Below are 20,325 nucleotides of genomic sequence, written 5' to 3' on the forward strand. Positions count from 1 at the left end.
AGGCAAGACTGGGCCTGCTGAGGTCTGCATCAATGATATTCGGTCCACACAAATTTGTCTGGCTTATCCCGTAATCGTCCCAGCTTCTGCATCCTAGCTCTCTGTCAGCGACATGGGCTTTAACCTCAATGCTCCATTCCCTTTGGGTGTACCATCTGGTGTCTGGCCCCGGCCACACCCCACCTCTGTTGTACAGACTTTGTGGGACCCTTCCCACTTTCTCCCAAGATCGGCCTGCTCTTCTGCAATACGTGCCCACTCTGGCACTAAGCAAAGGCTTGTCATGGCTAGTGCTCCACTTTGTAGTTGAGGCAGCTCATCCCTTTCTGGGAAATGCTTACTAGCCCAAGGTGGCAGAAGGCCACGACTCTGCCCCAGGGAGAAGGGCTGTTGTGATGAACATATGGAGAAAGAGAAGCAGATGGCGCAGGCCTGTGGGACAAGGTCTCTGAGGGAGCACCGTGGTTTGACCAGACGCGTCTGCTATTCCTCATGGCTCTTTCTTGTCAACCTCTACTCCCAAGAGTGCGGAGGGGGTAGACGGGGACAAGTCTCCTGGGGTCTGAGGTTGGGAGAAGAACTGAGCAAGGCCCAATTTCCAGAAAAGCATGCCTGTCAAGTTTGGAGCTAGGACTTTAGACATGCCAATGTGACTCCCAGCCCACAGATGCCTCAGGTCAGGGCACATGCCCTCTCCGGATCTGACGAGGCTCATCCTCAGGGCTGGGTCCAGTCAGGACTGCGTGGTTTCACAGGCCCTGGGGCCTCAGCCTTTCAACTTGGGGCTTCAAAAAGGTAAATGTCCTTGCAGACCTCGCTCTGAGAAAGCCCGTTCAGAGTGCAGGGAACAACTGACTGGATATTCAGGAAGTGCCACCAGAAATAACCAAATCCCAATTTCATTCGAATGTTTCCCATTGACAGGAGACCAGTAGTGGACATGATTACATCTCCTTCCCTGGTTTTTACACACTGGTGGCTGACTGGCTGGCACCATTCATGTCTAGTTATAACCTTGGTTTGCTGTCTTTGTTTTGCTGTCTGCTTACCTTCCATATGCTCATCTGTGTCACTGTGTCTTTCCTGGGAGCCATGTGAGCAAAAGGGATCATGTCTGTACAGGAACCAAGCTTCTTTCAGCAATGTGACACAGCCACAGCAATCACCTCTTCTGGTGATGAGGCTGTTGCAGGCAGCTTCTTGGTCTTTACTGCCCTCCTACTAGTCATGACAGGAATAGACTCAGGTACGAGGATTTTTGGACCAAGTGACAATATCAGGATCCTCAAGGATTAGGTGGGGAAGAGAAGGTTTACTCAAAAAGCTGAACTCATTAAGAATAACCAGTTGGTTTAAGAAATTACATTCAGTCATATTTAATTTGAGCATTTAACTTTTTCACGTCTAGAAACTCCATTTGGTTCTTTTCCATAACTGCCTGGTGATTTCTGATAGTGTCTTATTGCTAGCTCATCTTTGTGACTCCACCCTTTATTTTGAACAAACATTTCATACAATCTCTTCTGTATCTATCAATTCCAGAATCTGAAGTTTTTTAGGAGGCCTAAATCTATTGTTTGTTTTTTCTGTTGACTCTCACTCATGGTTGCTTGCTTCCTTATGATTTTTTTTTTTAGGCAAACTCATGCTTACTTGATCTTAATCTGTAGGAATCCTGAAGTCCAAGGTTAAGGATATTTTCCTTAGACAGAACTTAAATCTGGTTTGCCCACAAGCCAGGTAGTACAACCATCTTGGGAGCAGTTTAGCACACATGCGGGCCCTGGCTTCACTTGAAGACTCTGAGACGGAGTTCCTTTTGGCTCTTGGCCCAAGGTTCATGTTCCCAATGACAAGTCACAGATCACCGGGCTGTCATTGGCATGTGCCCTCAGAACAACAGTGTTCCTCCCTCTGCTTACTGCTCCCTCCTGCCACCTGTGGTTTTCCCTTGTGGTTTGTTTCTTTATATCAGGGGTAAGATAGGTTTCCCCTACTTCAAGTGAACCCAGCAATGCATCAAAAGTATATTTTATTTAGGATTTAGATGTTTTTCAACAGAAGGGCTCCATGATGATCTGGTCTGTTGACATCAGCGGTTCTATTGCTAATCTGTTCGCGGTTCATTCACTCATTCAACAAACATCCTGAGCGCCCAGCATAAGCCAGGCATGGTTCTGGGTACTGAGGATTCAGCCTCCTCCCTCCTGGAGCTTGCAGTCTGATTCTAGAAGAAGTCAGTCCCAGGGGGCCACTCCAGTCCTGGAACCCACACCAGAGAAGCTGCTTTTTCTCTTATTCACTCTGAACTCTTGAGTCCCTATTACGCATTATGCAAAATTCCAGGCACCCAGGATGCAGAAAGAGATCGCCCTGTGCTCAGACTACACTTATCCCAATGGGGAAAGCGGCCGTTTCAGGAAGTATATCCAGACACAAAGGACTAAGTGTTCTGATGGAGGCAGAAAGACACAGGAATGAGTGATCCTGGACTGGCACAGTGGCCTCTTAACTGGTTTTCCTGCCTCTACCTTCATCCTCATCTGGTCCATCCTCCACTCTTCAGGGTGATCTTTCGAAGATGAATATTTGATCATATTACTCCTCTGCTTAAAATCCTTCACTGGCTCCCATAGCTTTCAGGAGAAAGTTCTCATTCCTTGGATGAACCCAGAAGGACCTTCCTGTGGCCACGTCCCCAGCCTCGTCTCCCATCTACCCCTTCCTCTGGCCAGTAATTTCTTATAGTTCCTCAGGTGAGCCCTTCTGCTTCACAGCTCAAGAAATCAGCCTGTGCTGCTACCTCTGAGAGGTCCTCTGACCACACTTCAGCTTGACTTAGAGGCCCCTCCTTCATGCTCACACAGGACCCTGTATCCATGCTTCTCGTGGCGTTATGACATTGAACTGTCGTCATGATTTACTTGTCTGTTTTCCCTATGAGACTGTGAGCTCCCTGAGAGCAGAGGACATGCTTGTCTATTTAGCTTTGTATCCCCAGCACCTAGCAAAGTGACAGACATGAAGTAAACACCCAGCAGGTGTCTGATGAATCGGTCAATCCAGAGGGCCAGGAGTGGAAACGTGTGGGCCCAGGCAGCTGTGTGCGTGCGGAGTAAACAGGTTGGGCAGGGCATCGCTGTGGGCGATGAGGCAGGCTCTGCCTCCTGACTTATGACCTTAGGGTCTCAGTTTCCTCCTAGGTGCAATGACTGGTCTGAGGCTGGTTGCTGCAACCTTTCTCCAGCCGTGACATTCTGTGAGTCTGCAGATCTGCAGCCTGTGGAGAGAGGATGGTTGAGGGCAGTGGTTCTCAAAGTGTGTTCCCCAGGTCACCAACATCAGTGTCACTTAGGAACTTGGTTAGAAGGCAGATTCTCAGGTCTCACTCCAGACCTACAGAATCAGAAATCTGAGGTTAGGGCCCAGCAGTCTGTTTTTGCAAGTCTTCCAGACAATTGTGATGCACACTAAAGTTTGAGAACCACTGGTTTAGAAGAAGAGCTTTGTCCCCCAGCACAATTGCCATCAAGGTGGCAAGACAAGGAGATTATCACCACAGAATCCCAGTGGCCAAGAGCATGCAGCTGTGACTGGCTGTGACTCTGCAGGGCAGGCCAACCACAGCTATGGCCTGGGAGGGTCACGGTCCCCTTTTCTCAGGACCGTTTGCTGGCAGAACCCAGAAACACCTCCCTTAGCCCCGAGAGCTTCCACAGGATGTCTCGGCTCACACCGCCTTGACAGTTTCTCTGTCTGCTTGAGGCTGTTCTTTCTAGTGTGGATTAGAGAAGTCTTTTGGCTCATTTCTCTCTTCCTGAGTAGCGCATAGTGAGAAAGAGGGGTGCTCTGAAGTCAGACAAGCCTGATTTGGAATACTGGCTTGGATAAGCTAAGATCCTGAGCAGGTTACTTAACCTCTCTGAGCTTCAGATTCCTCGTCTCAAAAATGGGGCTAATAATACCTTGTAAGGTTGTCATGAAGATTGAATGGCGCGTATTGATGCCAAATAAAAATAAACTATTACTGAATTGTCACTCTGATGTTATTGGATTCCCCTCCTCCAGGTCCGCCCCCTGCTGGGGTCTTCCGAGGAGCCTCAAGGTTCCAAAAGGCCAACTCATCCTTTTGGCTCCTGGCTCACTGCTGGGGCTCACTCTGCAGGAGATCCCAGGAGGGTGCCTAGCTGCAGGGACATGATCAGAGATGCGGGTTTTTTGTTTTGTTTTGTTTTGGAGAGGGTGCATGTGGTAGGAAGGAGGAGTAATACAGGGCTTTCATTTTATTTCCCAAGTCCTCATCCTTGAGAATCCACAGCACAGGGCTAAAGTCATTTGTAAGGGTCTGGCGAGGCTGCTGCCCTAGATCCGGTGGCCTCTGAAGTTCCCTCCCTTGCTCTCTAACAGAGCTGCTGGCCACTATGTTGGCTCCTCAGGGACCATAGCTTTGGGCTGTAGTAACTAGCAGTTGTGTGTAGGGACTTTGGAATCTAAAAGACCTGGTCCATGTTCCAGTTCTGCATCTGGCTAACCAAGTGACCTCAGGCATATTGCTTAACCACTCTGTGCCTCAGTTCCCTCTTCTATAAAATGAGAATAATTGCATCTATTTCGTAGGATTGCTGGGAGGAGCAAATGAGATCATGTATTCACAGTATCTGACATGATATAAGAGCTCAAAAAAGAAAAAAAAAGTACAGCAGCGCTCCTCCATGGGAGGGGATTTGCATGTGAAAAGAAGCTGACCAGATTTTTGTCAAGGGATGAACTCATCAGCTGGGCTGGTGTTTTAGTGTCCTCCAGGGTGGTCTACTGTCGTCCTTTGCCCCTGGACAAGGAGGCAGCCACAGGGGTCTGAGTCCCTGGAACTCACAGTGGTGCCCAGCCTGCTCTGAGAACTCCTTTCCTCACCCTGCCCCACCCACCAGGACAGTGTCCATCCCCCAGCTGTATCCCCGTCCCCAGGGCTCCAGGAGCAGAGGCAGAAGCTAAGTTCAGGGGGCCTCCCAGTGGAAAAGGCGGGTGCAGGAGTGGCTGTGGCCATGAGGCTGAGACTTCCTCCTTGTAGAAACTCCTCAAGGTCAGCTGTCCTTGACCGAGCTCCCAGCAGCTGGGCCCTGAATGGGCAGTGCCCTGGCCTCTGAGAAAGAATGGACTCCCCACCAGCGGGCAGCCTCGCCCCTGCCTGGGAGGCAGGCAGAGCCAGACGGAGGAGCCTGGCTTGCACTTATCTCTTGGCACCTGGAGGAGGAAATGAAGGCAGCAATTAATTGTACAAGGCGGGTGGTTTGTGCAGCTTAAGTTCAGATAAAAAGTTTAATTATTCCTGAGCCCTAATACAAATTAATTAGCCTTCCATATTAGGAGGGTAAGCTTCCATGCTCTTGCCACAGCCCAGACATCACTGCGGATTACCGAGGATGTGCTGGGAGAGAGAGGCAGGCAGAGCAGCACAGCATCCCTGAGCCCCACCTGGGCAGCAGCAGACAGCTGCCTCCACGTGGCCCCAGGGCAGGTCTGGGTGTGAGTTCTAAGTCTGGGGTGAGCACCATAGCTCACCTATATGTAAGATGTCACCTCCAAGAGGGACTCTCTTGTCCCTTACTTTCCCCTACCCACAGAGCCAAGAGGGGGTGGGGGAGGGGAGCCCTTATTTGCATGAGAAGAGGAAGACAAAACGGAAATAAGGCTATGGCTTTTTATTTTCTAGGCCAAGACATTTTCTGCTTTTTCTTTCCTCATCCCTCTCTTTCTTCAAAATTCCACAGAGGAAATAAGCCATTGACGCCCTTAGGACTTAGAGGATCACCATCAGCTCCTGCCCCTCGGTGCTCCTGTCCAGGTGGGCCCCAGGAGGGGCTGTGGGATACAGGCCACTGCCCATCCTGGTCATTACGGTCATAATTAGCTGCTGTTTAATGGGTGTTCACTGTGTAACAGGCATGTAGTCTCGGCAACAGCATTGCAAGCACGGTTTTACTTATTAACTCACATGTTCATTCGACCAACATTTGTTGAAGTGCTTCGAGCAGGGGAATGACAGGCTTGAATTTGCATTTTCAGAATACGTGGTAAGCTTCTTAGTGAATTAAAGGGAAACAAAAGTGGAAGTGGGATGTCTGGTTAAGAGGCTTTTGCAGGAGTCCAGTCTAGAAACAATGATGGTCTGGGCCCAGGATTTATTTAATAAACTCTTACAAGTTCTTACTGTGTGCCAGAATTGAGCACTTTTGCAAACAGTGAATCCCTCACAACAACCCTGTGAAGTAGGTACTATTCTTTTATCAATCGCAGGAAAGTGAGGACAAGAGTAACGTGCCCAAAGACACCCAGCTAACGAGCAGCAGAGCCGGGATTTGCCCCCAGTGGCCTGACACTCAGAGTCACGCTTTTCACTGCTGTGCTGTACTGCTGCCACCGAGGCAGCGGGGGCAGACAGAAGGGGGTGAGCTCCAGCTGACTCCTCAGAGCCGTCTCCCACCACCGTTCTCTCCCGACCCCACCCACTCCCTCAGAGGAGCAAGATGTGAAGGACAGAGCAGGGCGATGGAAACAGACCGACCCGGGCTTTAACCCTGACAGCTCTGCCTCTTACTGCTTGAGGACCTTGAACAAGTCCCTGTTCTCTCTGGGCTTCAGCTCCTCATCCCTAAGGAGGGTAACCCTACCTGACAGGGTTATTGAGAGACCCACTAACACAAATAAAGCTCCTAGCACAGGCTCTGGTACATTGTTCCCTCCATCCTTCCATTCCCCATGCTTGAGGCTAAACATTCCCAACCCTTTGATTGTTTCCCATATGAAGGATTTCCAGACAATTCACCATCCCAAGCTCCCTTCTGTGGACGTGATCCAGTTACTCACTGTCCTGTAGAATAGATAGTGCCCCAAACTCCACACAGCAGCCTAGAAGTGGTCTGCTTCTAGGAGCAGAGTATGACCGGCCCCTCCCTTTTTCTGGACACTGTATTCCCAGCTATCTAGCCTAACGTGGCATTAAGTTTTTAGCAGCCACGTTACACTGGTGGCTGATGTTGAAGTTAAATCCTCCCAGTGATTTTTAACATGGATGGCTTTTAAGCTGGCCTCTCCCGTTAGCTATACAAGTCATTGATTATTTGAATCAAAATACTGGTGCTGTGATTTATATTTGTTAAAGTTAATCAGGTTGGCTTCACCCATGATTACAACCTGTTAAAAATCCTTTTGACTCCTAAAGACCTCATTTCACAGTAGCTCTGTCATTTAGAAATGTGAAGAACTTGCTTAAAAATAATCAGCAGTGGCGTTATCATCACCATCATCATCCCCAGTATCTTGGGATCTAAATGAAAGAAGGTTAAACAAAAACAATAATTGTCGGTATGCAGAGTCAAAGGAAGGATGGAACAACTAAGCCACAGGAAAGGCGAAAGTAAACTGGTCCTCAGGAAGAATTAGGACAGGAACTCGAACTCTGTCAGACTCCCTTTCCGTCTTCCATCTCCTCTGTATCAGCCCTCTCGCTCTCCAACTACAATCTGGCTTTTTCCCGTGGCAGCAAGCATGACTGCCAGCAGCTCGGGAGCTTTGCTCATTGCAGTTTTGACATCTTTGAAAGAGATTGCTCTGGGCTCAAGGGTAAAAATCCAGAGAAGGGGAAAAGTGGCTCAACATTATTAGCCAACTGGGAAATGCAAATCAAAACCACAGAGATACCACTTCACACCCACTAGGAGAGCTAGAATCAAAAGAAAGGCCTGGTGGCATAGTGGTTAAGTTTGTGTGCTCCACTTTGGCGGCCTGGGGTTCATGGGTTTGGATCCTGGGTGCAAGCCTACTGCTCATCAAGCCATGCTGTGGCAGCATCCCATATACAAAAAGTAGAGGAAGATTAGCACAGATGTTAGCTCAGCAACCATCCTCTTCACAAATAAAAACACCAAAAAAATGGTGACAAATGTTGGTGAAGATATGGAGAAATTGAAACTCCCATTTATTTCTGGTGGGATTGTAAAATGGGACAACCACTTTAGAAAATAGTTTGACAGTTTCTCAAATTGTTAAACTTAGAGTTACCATATGACTTGTAGAGAAACGAAAACATACGTCCACACAAAAACTTGTATGCAAATTTTTATATCAGAATTTATTCATAATAACCAACAAGTGAAAATGACCCAAATGTCTACAGCTGATGAATGAGTGAACAAAATGTGGTATATCCATACAATGGAGTATTACTCAGCCATAAAAAGGAATGGAGTAGTGGCACATGCTACAACATGGATGAACCTTAGCACATTATGCTAAGTGAAAGAAGTCAGACACAGAAGGCCACATATTGTATGATTCCATTCATATGAAACATCCAAAATAAAGAAATCTATAGAGATAGAAAGTAGAATAGTGGTTGCCTAGGGCAGAGGAGTGGGTGTGGAATGGTGTGGTGTGAGGTTTCTTTTGGGGATGATGAAAATGTCCTAAAATTAGACTGTGGTGATGGTAGCATAACTCTGTAAATAAACTAGAAACCATTGAATCGTATAATTTAAATGGATGAATTTTATCGTATATAAATTATATCTCAATAAAACTATTAAAAAATGAATCCAGGAAAGGAACTCATTGACCTAGCTGGAGTCAGATGCCCTGTTCTGAACTTACTAACTGTGACTGGCGGGGGCAGGGGCACAGGGAGAGGTTTGTTAGAATATGGCAGTTCCTCTGAGAACCAGCTCCTCTGGACAGAGTTTATGTCATGATGCGGAAAGAGGAGCACAGTTCCTAGATGGGCTAGGGTGTTAAGTGACAAAGCAATAGGTGCCCATCACACTGAGTATTTATAGAGAATTTATAGTTACCCAGACACACATTAAGTGCTTCTTCTGAATTATCTCATTAATGATCACAACAACCCTGTAAGTTAGGTATATGAGACCCATTTTATGCTGGTAGAGGGTCAGGTTAAATAACTTTCCTAAGGTCACTTAACTAGTTAGTAAGTAATAATGTGGGTCTAGGGTTTAACCCCAGATCTGACCCCAATCTCTTCTCTCAATCATTAGGCCATGCTGCCTCCCTCTGGCTTTATATAAGTTGTTGAAAAATTCTGGAACACACCACTGGAGACCTAACTTTATATCCGTTCTTTATTTCATATACTTATTTACGCTTTCACTAAAGGAGACCCTTCGAACATGAACACCATGAACTTTTTGCTGGCATAGGAGCACTCCTGATAATCTTTAAGAAGCGCCAGAGGACTAGAGATGGTGGTTCAACCCCTACTGCTGCCCACCTGCTACCCACACCACATTCCTCCAGCTCGTGAAGGGTAGAAAGAACTGGGCCAAGAACCCGTCTTGCTAAAATCATGATGCAGTAGGTCTCCTGATCCACTAGCCAGTTAACCCTCTCAAAACAAGAAATAAGGTTAATTTGGCAAGATGTGTGCTCAGTGAACCAATACAGCTTATTTTCCAAATGTTCTCAAGCTGTCTACTTAATAATCTGCTCTCGAATGCTGCCAGCGATTTGATGGCAGAATTGATGGATGCCAAGCCTGTTGGTCTGTGCTTTCTCAGACCTCCTTTCCCCTTCTTCAAAAACATCAGTACGACAGTTTTCCCTCACTAGTCTCTTGGTATTTGATTTCTCGACCCTCGTGGGCAGTGGTTCTACAACCCCGTCTGCACATCCCTTCTGTCTCCTGGGGGGTGGGGATCCACGTGGGCCTGTGATGTGAATCCATGGAAGACAGCTGGGCACTTGCCTGCCTTCCCCCTCTCTACCCGCCTCAAGCTCCAGATCCTTCTTAGCCGCATTTGTGCGAGCCTTTCCAAGATAAAGCGTGTTCCCAGCGGAGAAAGCAGAGAGCACACGGGAGTTGAGTTGTTCCGCTTTCTCTCTGACATCTGTTACCAGCAGACCATCTGCCCCAGCAGTAGGCATGGCTTTCCTCCTCGTGCTTTCTTCCAGTGGATAAAACAAACTTTCTGTTGTCCTTAGTATTTTTCACTAGCCTCCGTCACTTTGTAACGCAGCCTTCCTGACACTGTTCTGACATACTCTTGCCATGCCTCATTTTCATCTGTGGTCATGTGCCTAATGTCCACATTTCAGTCACATCATCGGAAAATCCCAGCTATGTGATTCACCTCTAGGGTCAGCGCCCTTTTCTTCATCATTGGGATTATTTGAACTTGGGACAATCAGCTGTGTTTTTAGAGCTTCCCAGCCACAGATACCCTGGTTTCCAGAATGGCTAGGTAAACGTAGTAGTTTTTATTGTTTAAAGGGCTATATATGTCACAATAGGATTATGATACAGGTTGCTCTTATTATCTTCACTTTATACACAAGGAAACCAGGCCCAAAGTAACATTCCCACAAGGTCATGCAGTTATTTTGTGGTGGAGCTTGGTGGGTCTTGAACCCAGGTCATCTAACTCCAGAAGCCAAGGTCTCAACCACTTCACTGGAGGCCACTCCTGAGCATCATGGCTGAGAAGGCAAGCCAGCGGCAAAATTCCAGAAGGAGCCATTACAGGCCTTAATGTCAGTGGCATGACTGAGACAGCTTAAGCCAGGACAAAGGGCTCGGACACTGAGGAGAAGGAAGACAGTTCTCAAAACAGAGTCCCCTTCATCGCATGTTGAGAGGCCTGAATGAGATCATTCATTCACTCAGCAAATGCGGGTCAGCCATTGGCCTACCCTCCACAAAGATGTTTAGGAGGTGAGAACCTCATACTTCTGAAACAGCTCCTCCCATCCCTGTCCCCATCCTCTCTGGAGCCCTGGGACACCTGGGTTCCCTCAGGAAAAGTGACTTTGAGCCTCACTATTTCAGCAGCAACAATTCCTGCTCATCCTACACCCAGAGGGCACAGAGGCAGGGGAGGTGGTATTTCTGGCTTTGGCCAAAGGAGTCATCACAGATCTTTGCTTAATAAGGCCTTTAAGTGATCTCAATAAAGAAGAGGCTAAACACTTAACCGCTGTGGAGAGTGTCTTATTGATTGGAGGAGAGAGGCTCCGGCCTGCCTACCTGGGGTGGAGCGGGAGCCAGGCCAATCGGGCCCCAGGGGGCCAATGCCGGGGTGTGAAGTACTTAAGAGAGTTTCTCCAAGCTCTGAGAGCTGCCACCACCATCCCCAAATGGCTTCACAGCTAAGGGGACTGAGTTTCAGAGTTCGTGGTCTCCCTCTAAGACAGTGCAGTTAGCAGAAAAGAGAGAAAAGCAAGAGGAGTGGGTTTTGATCCAGGTGCACCCAAACGTGGGCAGTCCACTTCAGGTCTCTGAGCCTCAGTTCCTGCGTCTGTCCCATGGGGATAAGGATAGAAAGCTCATGGGGTTCATGGGGCTTATGTGGGGGAAATGTGTCAGCGTGTTTGGAAATTGTGAACCTCCACATGGATAGAAGGTGGGTTTACTATTTATTATTTTTATCGTCATAAATGAGATTGTGTTGATCTTCTGCTTAAAGCTCGTCCACAGCTCCTCATTGCACTTGGGAGGAAATCCATACTCCTTGTCGTGGCCACTAGACACTGCACACTCTGGCCCCTGCCTGCTGCCTCAACCTCCCCGTCCCTCACTGTGCTCCAGCCCCGCTGGCCCTTTAGAACAGGCTGAGCTCCTTCCTAGCTCAGGACCTCCGTATTTCTGTTCCCTCTGCCTGGCACACTATTCCCCAAGTGTGTTGCATGGCTGGATCCTTTACCTTCAGATCTCAGCTTAAATGTTACTTCCTCAGAGAGACCCTTCCTGAGCACACTCCACCCACCTGGCACAGCACCTGTCTACTCTCTTCATAGACAGAACCACAAGTCGCAATGTTGTTATGGATTCATTTTACTCGTTTACGGTCTTCCCCTTGTAGAAAGTTGGCTCCATGAACATAAGCATCTTGTCTGTTTTGTTCACTCCCAGGTCCTATCACATACCTGGCACATAGTAGGCACTCTAAACTTAATCATTGAATGCATGGATGCATGCATGCATAGGTGAATGATTGACAGGGAAGGCTGCCTTGTTTCCCAAGTGGCCCCTTCCTTACACCCATCTCTCTGTCTCTCTGTCTCAGCTATGGAGACATGGTGCCCAAGACAATTGCAGGGAAGATCTTCGGCTCCATCTGCTCCCTGAGTGGCGTCCTGGTCATTGCCCTGCCAGTGCCTGTGATCGTTTCCAACTTTAGCCGGATTTACCACCAGAATCAGAGAGCTGATAAACGCAGGGCACAGAAGGTAAGCCACAGACCCAGGGGGTGGGCACGAGAGAGGGGCCTGGCCCTTCACCTTGCGCGGCTCTCACAGTCACGTCGCCAGGCCTGGAGTCCCCGGAGAACCACTGCACAGACAGCCTCTGGCTGTGGAAGGTAAAGCAGTTCATGTCCCTTCCTACACACCCGTGTCCTGCACTCCAGCCCCAGTCAGCTGCAAAATGCAACAAACCCTCAATTATCCGTAAGCTGATTATCTCCCTTTTGGCTATTCTCTGTAATTTCTTTGGGCGCTGGCTCCCCCTCCAAGACCTCAGCCACCAACTCTCGGCAGTGCCCTGGTCTCCTCCCTCTCGCAGCCAAGAGCTTACGGGGAACAGAATCGCTTCTCAATACCCTATAATAATCTATGCAAAACATAGTGACGAAAATAAATTTGCTGGAAAGAAAAATGAATACTCTGAAAGGAGAACATTCTGAGGCCATTGAGTTGAGGGACAAACAGCACAACGGGCCTTAGTCACGTCAGGGTGAGTGCAGCACAGAACTGCAGTTGATGGTCAGGAGAAGACCCTTGGGCCTGAGAAACGTTCTCACGATGCCCTGCGGACTCTGCTGAAGAAGGCAGGGCAGGGGTCCCGCAGCCCACAGAATGAGGAAAAGTATCTGAGGCTTTGGTGCCTGGACAGGGGCCTCCTTTCCTGATTGGCCCTCCGCCTTCCATCCAGAAAACTCACCCACTCAGCCAGCTGTCGTCTACCTGCCTTTTTAGGGGGTCTGGCTGGTGACGGTTCTTGGGAGGTGACTTTTACCAGATTCCCATCAGGAAAGAAGAGGACTGAGGGGAAAGTTTCTCATCTCTCTTCTGATCTAGGCTGAAACATGGTGCCCCTTCAGCATCATCTCAACCTCCATGGGGTACAGTGGACAGGGGGACCTCGTTGAAAGAGTCACTTGTGGAGGCCTGAGATTTGGTGTCCTTATTTTCTTCTTTCTTTCATTCATTCATTCCACAAACATTTCTGCACACCTCCTGTGTGTCCTGCCCTGTGCTGTAGCTGGGTACTTCCTCACCACATGACCCCTGTCCTGGCTTTCCACTCGCAAGGACAACCTCCAAGTAGCAGGGCTTCTTTGGCATATCAGAGGAATTCAGAACTTCAGAACAGATTTGTGTATGCCGATTGAAACAAAGTCACAGAGTTCATGAGAGTCAGCTCAGAAATGTGTGGTAATTTACATATCATAACAACATAATATACATTATATAATTATATCATAAATCCAGTTGGTTCCCACTTCCAGCACATCCCCCTTGTGTACCCTGGGGTCACCCCCTCCTCACCCTTCTGTCTCCCTCTACTTGTGCTGGAATATATTTTGACTTGTCTTGACCTGGGTCTGGCCAGTTTGCCTTAGATTGATCTTCTGGCTCTGTGCTGTCCTCTCTATCCCCCACAGCACCCACTTTCTACCTCTTCATCCAAGGTCAGGGTTTCCCCAGCCCCTGTCCTCTGCTAGCCATCCCAGAAATAGAAGTCTTATCTCTTTCCCTCTTCAGGTCAGCTGGCAAATGTGAACAATATCTAAATTCATCATACAGTCTTAAAGAAAGGAGCAGGGAGAAACTGGGATCTCCTTCCCAAATCAAGGAGCCTGAGGTTCTGAAGGGCCAGGGGTCCTAGAGCAACCCCACCCCCACGGCCTAGGACTGACACAGGTTCTTGGCCAGCAAGTGAGGTTCAGAGGAACCCTCAGCTCACACGCTAGCCTGCGGCTGTGCCCACAGCAGCCCCGCTGAGCTGTGTAGGCAGCTCCTGCACTACCTTCCTCTTCGTGCCCACACCCTTACCTACCTCTTAGAGCATCTCGTCCACAGTCGTTTTGCCCCTGCAAAAAGTAGAAGTGACCATTTCCCCATGGGACTTTACAGAGCTCATCCTGTGTAATTAAAAATCCAGAAGGAATCGGCTTTGGTGTATTCCTCCCTCCAGCCGCTAAAGATGAGACTCCTTCCCTTCCGCCTCCTGCCTCACCCTCCTACCTCCCCTCTTCACTCTCCCTTTGAAATCAAGGTAATTATTTACAGTGTTTGCACCTCGCCTGGATACTGTCTCTCCTCAAGGTTGCTAGGCCCCTTTCTCTTTCACCTTGGGCTTCCTGTGAGAGGGGGAAGAAAAAAAGGGTACAATACCAAGAATACTGCCGGCTTCCAGCACTGAGTCTGTCACCGTGAGGCAAGGAAGGCAGGTCCAGGGATTAGTGGAGAACAAGACAGGAAGGAGGTCAGGGAAGCTAATAGTTCTCAGCCCACACCCCAGACTCAGGAGCTACACAGCCATGAAGGTGAGCGCCAGCCCCCGTGCTTCAGGTGTAAGGAAAGTCTCAAAAGCTCAGCATCCTTTCCCATCATGACTGGTTCGCTTAGGGTTATTACTAAAATGACTCCATGACTGTTTGCTTCAGACACTGTGTTCTCTGAGCCGGGTGAATTGGAGATGGAGTAAGGAGGTCTAGCAGCGGACAGAGAGAGAGGAACGTCTGGCGTGGGGGGCTTTTTTAATGGAAATTTTTGTTGAGATCACTGTAGATTCACAAGTAGTTATAAGATTATCACAACCAGAGTATGAACATTGATACAATCCACCAACCCCACCCAGACTTCCTCAGTTTTATTTCTACTGGTATGTGTGTGAATTTTATACAGTTTCATCACCTATGCAGGTTCCTGCATCCATCACCTCAGTCAAGGTACCAGACAGTTCCAACACCACAAGGATCCCTCATGTTGCCCTTTTATAACCACACCCTCCCACCCTTCCTCCACCCAGTCCTTAACCCAGTACCCGTTTATCTGTCCTCCATTTATAAAATGTTTTTATTACAAAAATGTTATATAAATGGACTCATCCAGTAGGTAACCTCTGGAGACTGGCTGTTTTCATTCCTTGGGATTCCTGGAGATTCATCCAAGTTGTGTGTATCAATGGTGCGCTCCTTTTTCTTGCTGAGCAGTATCCCATCATATGGATGTATCACAGTTTGTTTAACCGTTCGTCTGTTGAGGGACATCTGGGATGATTCCAGTTTGGGGTTACTATAAATACAGCTACTGTGAACATTCATGTACAGGTTTTTGTGTGAACGTAAGTTTTAATTTCTCTGGGAAAATGCCTAAGAGTGCAATTGCCCATGTTTCCTTTTGGCTTTTCCATTTCTCCCTCTCTTTCCTTCTGCCTCTCCCAGGGCAAGAGATGTCCGTACTCATGGCCCAAAGGCACCTGCTAGCCAGGCAGCCAGGAAGTGCTTAGTCATGAAAGGCTTCTCGTGAACCAACAGATTTCTTGAGCAGAGACTCCACCTGGAACTGGACCCCGGGTGGCAGCCTCCTCCTTCCAGACCTCTTCTCCAACCCTGGAATCTGCACACCCGTTGCAAGTGCAACTTCCTGGGCTTGCTCATCAAGTTTAGAAACTTACCTGACAGGAGTTGAAATTCAGGGAAGGAGAAGAGGGGTGCTGTGGAAACAGCCCTTGGCCTGAAGGTTGGAAGACCTGAGCTGAAGTCTTGCTAGTCCACTGCCTTGCCCTGGATAAGTCGCTTCCCCTCACATCCTTCATTTTCTTGTCTTTGAAATAGCCTAGATGATCTCTACATTCAGTCTTCCTCTTTTTTTGCTTGAGGAAGATTAGCCCTCAGCTAACATCTGTGCCAATCTTTCTTGACTTGATATGTGAGTCTTCGCGACAGCATAGCTGACAAGTGTTGTAGGTCCACACCCAGGATCCGAACCCGTGAACCCAGGCTGCCAAAGCAGAGCACACCAGAATTAACTACTAAGCCATGGGGCTAGCCCCTCTACATTCTCTCTTGACTCTGATGTTGTGTGGATGGCCATAGAAGAGTGTCATGGCTGACCAGTCCATACAAGGATTGAGCCCATTAACTGCCTTTATTAACATGGATTTCTGACCAACTGCATAGGTTCATCTTCCTTCCTGGGCCGTCATGAGACTTGCCTGAGCACCTGCTCAGTGCGAAGCTCTGTGCAAGGTGCTGAACATAAAAATATGCATGAGCCACAGACTCTGGCCTTCAGGAGCTCAAAGTCAAGCCAAAAATCCTCACCAAATTTCATATGCTGGTTATGGTTCCATAAATATATTGCAAACCTCTTTATCCTGTGTGGGAAATGATTAAACGATATAGTGCATTTGATATGACAATCTGTTGCTTTAATAGAGCCCAGGGTAAGATAAGATTAAAAGAAGTGCCACAAAGGAGAACAGGAGAATCTTTCATCTCCAGAAAGTACTGAAGACAGACCCCAGATACGAGAAAGGTCTGGCTGTAAGTGGTACAATCAAATTATAGAAGGCTATAATGAGCTTGACACAATTGGGTTTCCATATGCAGCTCTCAACATCCAGTACTCATCCAAAACAATAACAGCCACATCCTCAGATGATGAGGAACTAGCTTGAATGTAGACATCCAGCTGAGGGGAGGGCTGGAGCAGGAGTCCCAGGGAAGAGAATTGTCCTGGAGCTTGAATGAATGTTCGTTGCTCAGAGAGTAGAGAAATGATATGGCTGACTCAGGATCCTTTCTCTCCCACGTTCCCCTTTTCATGCTCTCCGTCTAGAGGAGCATTCTTCCTCAGATTTACAGGCAGATCTTCCAGGCTCAAGTCCTGACCTCTTCCTCATATTTAGAAGCCAGGGAAGGGAGCAGAATTGTCCCTACAAGGACACGCTGGCCACAGGGGAACTTCCCAGGAAACAAGAGATGTAGTACGTCCTTGTGCTTCTGTTGACAGCCTGAATCTGAGTCCCTGGCCTCCTTTTAGCAGATGAACCAGCCCAGCAGGACACCTGCAGGAGACACTTCCCTGTGTTGGGGAAAGGGTGATAAGAAATGGAAATGTCCACAATTTTCCAAGGACTCTTCTGCTCAGAGTCCATGATGAAGTTGCAGGTGGACTTTCCCAGAGACAGGAGGAGCCCTCTCCCCCAGGATGGATCTGTGAGTCCGTGTGGGCTCTTCTGCTTCCAGTAGCAAGGGCCTGGAGCTGAGGCTAGATCGACAACAGCCCAAACCTCAAGCTGTGTTTTTTTAAACCAGCAGGAACCCTCTACTCATCTCTTCTCCCTATCTCCCGAAGACTCTTTCCTCCTAGGCCTCCCTCTGTGGTTGTGCTGCTGTTGTGGTGACACTGATTATGGTTATCAGGAAGGAGAAGAACAGCCAGCATGTGCAGTGTGCCCAGCCTCTCCCACTGCCTCTGCAAGCAGGAGAGCTGAGCTTGCATTGAGATATCATGCAGCCCTCCTGCAGGAAGTCTGCTGAAGGCTCCCCAGGTTGGAGCTGGGGAGATTTTCAGTTGTCCTAGTTAAGCCAAAGTGGTGTATGGAAATGTGTTCCATCCTCCCTTCTCTTACACACACACATCGCGCCAACTTGTCACATGCACTTGCACCTACACTCATTCCCATAGACATGCATGACAAAATACAGTGATGCATCCACACATGAATCCACTCCCAAAGACAGGCATGCAATTATAAATTCATTTATTAATTTAAAAATTACCAGGCACTGAAGATACATGAGTGAACAAAACAAAAACTCCTGCCCTCAAGGAGTTTACATTCTGGTAGGGGAGAGACAGTAGCAGATAAATCTATAACACATACACTCCCTTAGTAGTAAGTGCTGAGGAAAAATAGAAAGAGGGGAAGGAGTTAAGAAGTATTGAGGGGCACATGTGCACACTCCTTGCTTTTCTCATAATTAACTGGGATTTGGACCCCTGCCGCATGCAGGGAACTCACTGGACCCTAGGGGAGCATCAGGAGAGCTGTAGCATGTGCTCCTTTGGAGAGCCTGCAGTCCAGTTAGAGAGGAGAAACACTCCAGTAGATACTGAGGAGGCAGAGGTCATGAAGCTTGTGGAAGGAGGGAGGCCTCTGACGAGTGGTATTTCTCCTGCCAGGATCACTCCCAGGCTGCAGAGATGCGTGGGAAGCCCTAGGAACTCTGACCGTGCCCAGGCTGCACAAAGCCGGCACACAGCGTCTCAGACCCAGTCCCGGGCCCACGAGGCTGGGAAGAAGGAGCTTCCTCCCTCCCCTTCATCAGCCATCACGTGGGAACGCAGCCTCACCGGGACAGCCCACTGTCACTGGCATGGCCAGGCTTGCAGTCCTTTTGTCTCTCAGTCCCCCTCACTCTTTTATTATCTCTGCCGATCACAGAAGGCCCGTCTTGCCAGGATCCGTGTGGCCAAAACAGGCAGCTCCAATGCCTACCTGCACAGCAAGCGCAATGGACTCCTCAACGAGGCCCTGGAGCTGATGGTAGGTCCCAGAGGACCCGGGCTGGGGGAGATGCAGGGGAAGGTGGGCTTGTTTTCTCTTCCTGAGGGTACCGGACTCCCACCCCAAAGCCCCAATTTGAACCCTGAAAAGGACGTGTTTCCAACTTTCCCCAGGTAGCCGCCCCTCTCCACAAACCTCCCCCTAAGTGGGATTATCACCACTACCCCTAAACCAGCTTTAGACCAAGGGCCCCCAGGCCAAAGGCTGGCATGTTCTATAGTGACCCTAAAATTTGGTTCATCTAGCTTTTTCTGGTGCCCTCCTAACTTCTGTAGAGAAATGAAGATGATGGAGAGAGGAAGAGCCACCAGCTTTATATTCATTCTCTCTTCGTTTCCTCCTAGGGCACCCCGGAAGAGGAGCATATGGGCAAGTCCACCTCGCTCATCGAGAGTCAGCACCATCACCTGCTGCACTGCCTGGAAAAAACCACTGTGAGTCGCAGCCCATTGCCACTTCCTTTCTCTTCCCTGACCCCTGACCCTTTTGGAGGGTCAGAACTCACAGAGCGAGACCTCTGTACTCGTATCCTCACCTTGGACCCAAGTTTCAGAAGACAAAGTCTGTCCCCTTCAGATCCAAAAAGTAGTGATGAGGTCTCCTCCAGCCCCAGGAGGAAGGCCTCAAGCAGTGGGGCAATGTCACCAGGGTAGGGAGGCCAGCTCTGTCCCGCGGCTGCATAGAGTAGGCCATTACCCCCAGCCTTCCTGTGCACCCCTGCACCAGTCCCCACGGCCCATTTCTTGGTTAGAGAGGGCTAAGGGCTCTGCCTTTCGGTTTCTCAGTTATGATGGGCATCACTCTTCAAAACTAGGGCTGAAATTATGCTACATTGCTATAGCACAGTAGAGAAGAGTATTAATTTTTGTCCCATCCCTGGATCTAGGTTGATGCAATCTGTGGGCCTCTTTGCTCCCTATGCTCCCCTTGGAACAGGAGACAGTGAATGAAGGAGGCAGTGCATATACTTCTCTAGCCAGGGATTTTATCAGTACCACCCCCACTTAGTCACCCTGCAATTCTCAGGGAGTTCAGATTCTGAAAGACTTATTGTTAAAATAGAGTCATGGTCTAGGGTACCATAGCTGGAATGTGGAATGATGCTTGTGCCTCACCAACAGACTGAAAAGAAGGGCAGTAGGGCCAACCCTGGACCCTTGGCAACAAGTGCTAGCAACAGTAGGGAGGGAGGAGAAGTCGGGGTGGACAGCCAAAGTGAAACCCTTTCCTGTCCCTTTCTAGAACCTCCCTCCCCAAAGAGCCAATAGTCAGAGCTCAACACACTAAGGAAGGAGCTTTCTAATTCTGAATGTTCCATATCCTGGTCTCCCTAATGCAGGGGGAATAGGTGTTAGATGACTCTTAATATGAGCCAAATGTGAACACTGTGGACGGCAGTTGAACCAATGAGGACTTCCAAAATGGGAAGGTACTCTGAAAACTCTAGTTTCCAGGATTTATCAAATATTTCTTAGTGTCAAGAACTGTATGTACCTATCTAGAATTTCTCTCAAAGACTCAGAGCTTGCCAAAGGGATAGGCCCAGACCCAACTGCCCTTTCCAAGTTGCATGTGCTGGGTGGAATGTATAAATTGAAAGGATATGGGTGAAAATATTTGGGTTTGAAGGGCTGGAATGTTGGCACTGATGAAATGAGATTTTGGAATTGAGGGATGGAATGCTGGCATTGAAAGGGTGGAATGCTGAATTTGAGGGAAAGAATGTTGGATTGTGG

The 20,325-nt window shown here is 48.6% G+C and overlaps 1 protein-coding gene across 4 annotated transcripts in view; it reads left to right on the forward strand.

The window, feature by feature from the left end:
- Nucleotides 1–20,325, forward strand: part of KCND3 (potassium voltage-gated channel subfamily D member 3) — a 212,362-nt gene that overhangs the window by 183,980 nt on the left and 8,057 nt on the right. For all 4 annotated transcript variants that reach the window (XM_023641416.2, XM_023641418.2, XM_070268524.1 and 1 more), the window contains exons 3-5: nucleotides 12,072–12,234; nucleotides 18,467–18,568; nucleotides 18,934–19,023. In XM_023641416.2, the coding sequence (XP_023497184.1) occupies nucleotides 12,072–12,234; nucleotides 18,467–18,568; nucleotides 18,934–19,023 (355 nt within the window). The remainder of the gene's footprint in view (nucleotides 1–12,071; nucleotides 12,235–18,466; nucleotides 18,569–18,933; nucleotides 19,024–20,325) is intronic.

Source organism: Equus caballus, chromosome 5, assembly GCF_041296265.1.
Source record: "Equus caballus isolate H_3958 breed thoroughbred chromosome 5, TB-T2T, whole genome shotgun sequence".
Taxonomy (NCBI): domain Eukaryota; kingdom Metazoa; phylum Chordata; class Mammalia; order Perissodactyla; family Equidae; genus Equus; species Equus caballus.